General features: G+C 47.1%; 1 protein-coding gene across 1 annotated transcript; it reads right to left on the minus strand.

Moving 5' to 3' along the window:
* Nucleotides 1–676: 676 nt before the first annotated feature.
* Nucleotides 677–2,915, minus strand: LOC111976250 (zinc finger protein 239). The gene is made up of 3 exons (XM_024144395.2): nt 2,612–2,915; nt 2,340–2,436; nt 677–2,129 (listed from the first exon to the last, which is right to left on the minus strand). The coding sequence occupies exon 3, from the start codon at nt 1,969–1,971 to the stop codon at nt 952–954; it is 1,020 nt and encodes a 339-aa protein (XP_024000163.1). The 5' UTR covers nt 1,972–2,129; nt 2,340–2,436; nt 2,612–2,915; the 3' UTR covers nt 677–951.
* Between the last annotated feature and the right edge of the window lie 152 nt (nt 2,916–3,067).

Here is a 3,067-nt window from a genome sequence, read left to right on the forward strand (position 1 = left end):
ACAAGTTTAAATGTAGGTGTAGTGTGTTCAGGTCATGGTGTTTATGTTCTGCGGTTTTGAACTACAATGAACAGAAATATAAACGCAACATGGAAAATGTTGGTTTCATGAGCTAAATAAAACAACCCACAAAAAGCCTATTTCTCTCAAATTGTGCACTAATTTGTTTCCATCCATGTTAGTGAGCATTTCTCCTTTGCCAAGATAATCCATCCAACTGACAGGTGTGGCATACAAGAAGCATGATTATTACACAAATGCACCTTGTTGCCACTCTAAAATGTTTTGTCAAACAGTGTCCATGCGATGGGTGTTACGTATGGGCAGGTATAAGCTACGGACACAATTGCATTTTCAATGCACAGAAAGACCATGACGAGATCCCGACGCCCATTTTTTAAATCTGTGACGAACACATGCATATGTCTTCCCAGCTGTGAAATCCATAGATTAGGGCCCAATGAATTAACTCAATAAAACTGTTACTTCATCATTTTGTTCAGTATCGTTGCATTAATGTGTTTTTATATAAAAATCTGGGCTGGACTTATAACCCTCCAGGTCGTAATTACAAGTGGGAAACTGACAAAATATTGTTYCCTTTGTTGTGACATTTTTACTACTWTCCTTTAACCCTTTCAACCAGAATCTATCAGTTAGGATAAGTYTGACCATATTGTCAATGGTAAGCAAGCTTTTTATTGGTCTGACATCAAAAGCAATTGAACACAATCACGGCAGACTTACACCATCCCATAAGCACATGAATGCACTATATTCAAATGTTTGTTAGGTTGACATGGTCATTATGACAGACAATTCATAGTCTATAATTTAAGGCATACATTCTTATTTAACACAGTTTGATTATCAATGTCCTTATTAAAAAACAATTGATTACCCCAAAAATTGTTCTCAATGTCAAATTAAAACTGAACAAAAAAACGTTTTCTAGACCACCACTCGGCTCAGGAGATCCGGCCTGTGTTTGTGCTGGTGTGACTTCAGATGGTTCAGTTGTTTGAAGCGGAGTCCACACACAGAGCAGCAGTACGGTCTCTCCCCAGTGTGGGTGCGCTTGTGCACTTTCAAAATGTCTGCCCGTGTGAAGCTCTTGTCACACATGGTGCAGCGGTGGGGTTTCTCCTGTGTGTGAATGCGCCGGTGCAGCTTGAGATTCCAGAGCCGACTGAACTTGTTCCCGCAGAGGGAGCAGCAGTAGGGCTTGTCTGTCGTCTGGCTGCATGTGTGCCTCTTCAGGTCRGAGGAGGTGGTGAAGCCCTTGCCACACTGGCTGCAGAGGTGGCGTCCCTCGGCTTGGTGGACCTTGAGGTTGCAGGCCTGGGTGAAGGTCTTACCGCACTGGGTGCGGGAGTACAGAGTCCCAGACCCTGAATTCGACCATCTCCCAGTTTTGTGTTTCTGCTTGTGGGCCTTGAGGGAACCAGAKTCTGGGAAGGTCATTGTACATTGATTGCAGGCATGACGCCTCCCCCCTCCTGTTACCTGCTCTTGTGAATGATCTCTGAGGTTTAAAGAGCGTCCAAAGTCGTCAGCAGCACCATACAGGCTCTCTGTGTTGTTGTGGGCTGAGCTTCCAGAGTGAATGGAGGTTAGCACCCGGTGGCCGGCTCTACTACCCAAGTCCGGAACACCGTGTTCAGGGTACCCCTCCTCGTTGATCAACAGGCAGTTCAGGTCTCCCACCTCCGGGTGGGGGGGTGGTGTTGGCGACCCCACCTGCTCCCTCCGGCTCCGATGGGGAACAGGCATGTGGGAGCGATGGTGATGGTCTCCCCCCTCAGACCCCCCCAGGTTCACCKGGTAGTGACCCGCAGCTCCGTAGCTCAACCCTCCCAGACGAGACGGAGAACCAGGAAGCCTATCCAGCCCTTCCATGTCTACAAGATGGCCKSCACCACCACTACCACCGTAACCAGACTTCTCAAAGCCGACCTCCAGTTCCTCCATGCTGTAGCGGGAGCGGTAGAGAGGTTGGCTGGGGTCCCCTGAGTCTCCCTCGGGACCCGATGGTTCAGGATCCTGGTCTAGACCAGACCCCCAGTCATCCTGGCACTGCTGCAGCTCCTGCTCACTGAAACTCCCCGAGACGTCTGAACCGTTGGCCCCTGAAGAACACAGGAGACATTAGGTATTAGAAGCATTAGCATTAGAGGCATTGGCAATAGTAGAAACTGTGGTAGAATAACTAATGCTAAATTTGAACTTAGTTTCAAGTTGATTTATTATAATACCAATGACAACATATTAGAAGCTACTCCTTTTCATTCTCATCATAAAGATGGCCTGTTGTGTTTGTTGTAAACTCCTGAACTCACCGTCCAGGCAGACGCCCCATCTCTCCTGTAGTTCAGTGTTGTGGAGAGCTTCCTCTTTCAGCAGACTGTCCAGCTTCTGACCTCCGACGTCTGCGGGCTGCAAAAGGAAATTAATAAGTTGATTCTAACTAAACGATGGATAAACTGGCAGTGAATGAATAAAGCTGGCATGATGGTCCCCTATTCCTCCTGAAAGACAAGTTCTAATCTGTTCTGCACAGTACATTTTTAGCTGAAGGTTCTGTAACACAGGTGTTTAGTCCCCTACCTACCTCAGAGGTTCTCCTAGGGCTGGTGGCATCGGCCTCCTCCAGGTCATTTAAGGCTGTTTCCCCRGCCACGCCCCCACAGCTGCTCCACTCCTCCCCTAGTGCCTTCTCCTGCTTCAGGCCACGCCCCCTTTCCGCACCTGGCAACAGGTAAACAAAGAGTAACWTTTATCTCAACTAAAAGGAAAGCTGAATTGTGAATAATGGAGTCTACTCGCATCAGTGCAGAGGAAGGAAATAAAGCATCTTACCACTAACTCAACTGTCTGGTCAGTGATCACCAAAGTATGGAAGGTACACATTACAGCAGCCAAACTTCAGAAGTCGATTCCTCCATATACTACCAGTGCATTCGGTAAAGCTAATCCATGACCACTTGACATTTTCTCCACAATTTGCTTAAGTAACTACACGCCTTATTTGTAAAATCGGATTGAATACCCGTTCTTTCCCCTACGC

This window comes from Salvelinus sp. IW2-2015, unplaced genomic scaffold (genome assembly GCF_002910315.2).
Source record: "Salvelinus sp. IW2-2015 unplaced genomic scaffold, ASM291031v2 Un_scaffold5174, whole genome shotgun sequence".
NCBI classification, from domain to species: Eukaryota; Metazoa; Chordata; class Actinopteri; order Salmoniformes; family Salmonidae; genus Salvelinus; species Salvelinus sp. IW2-2015.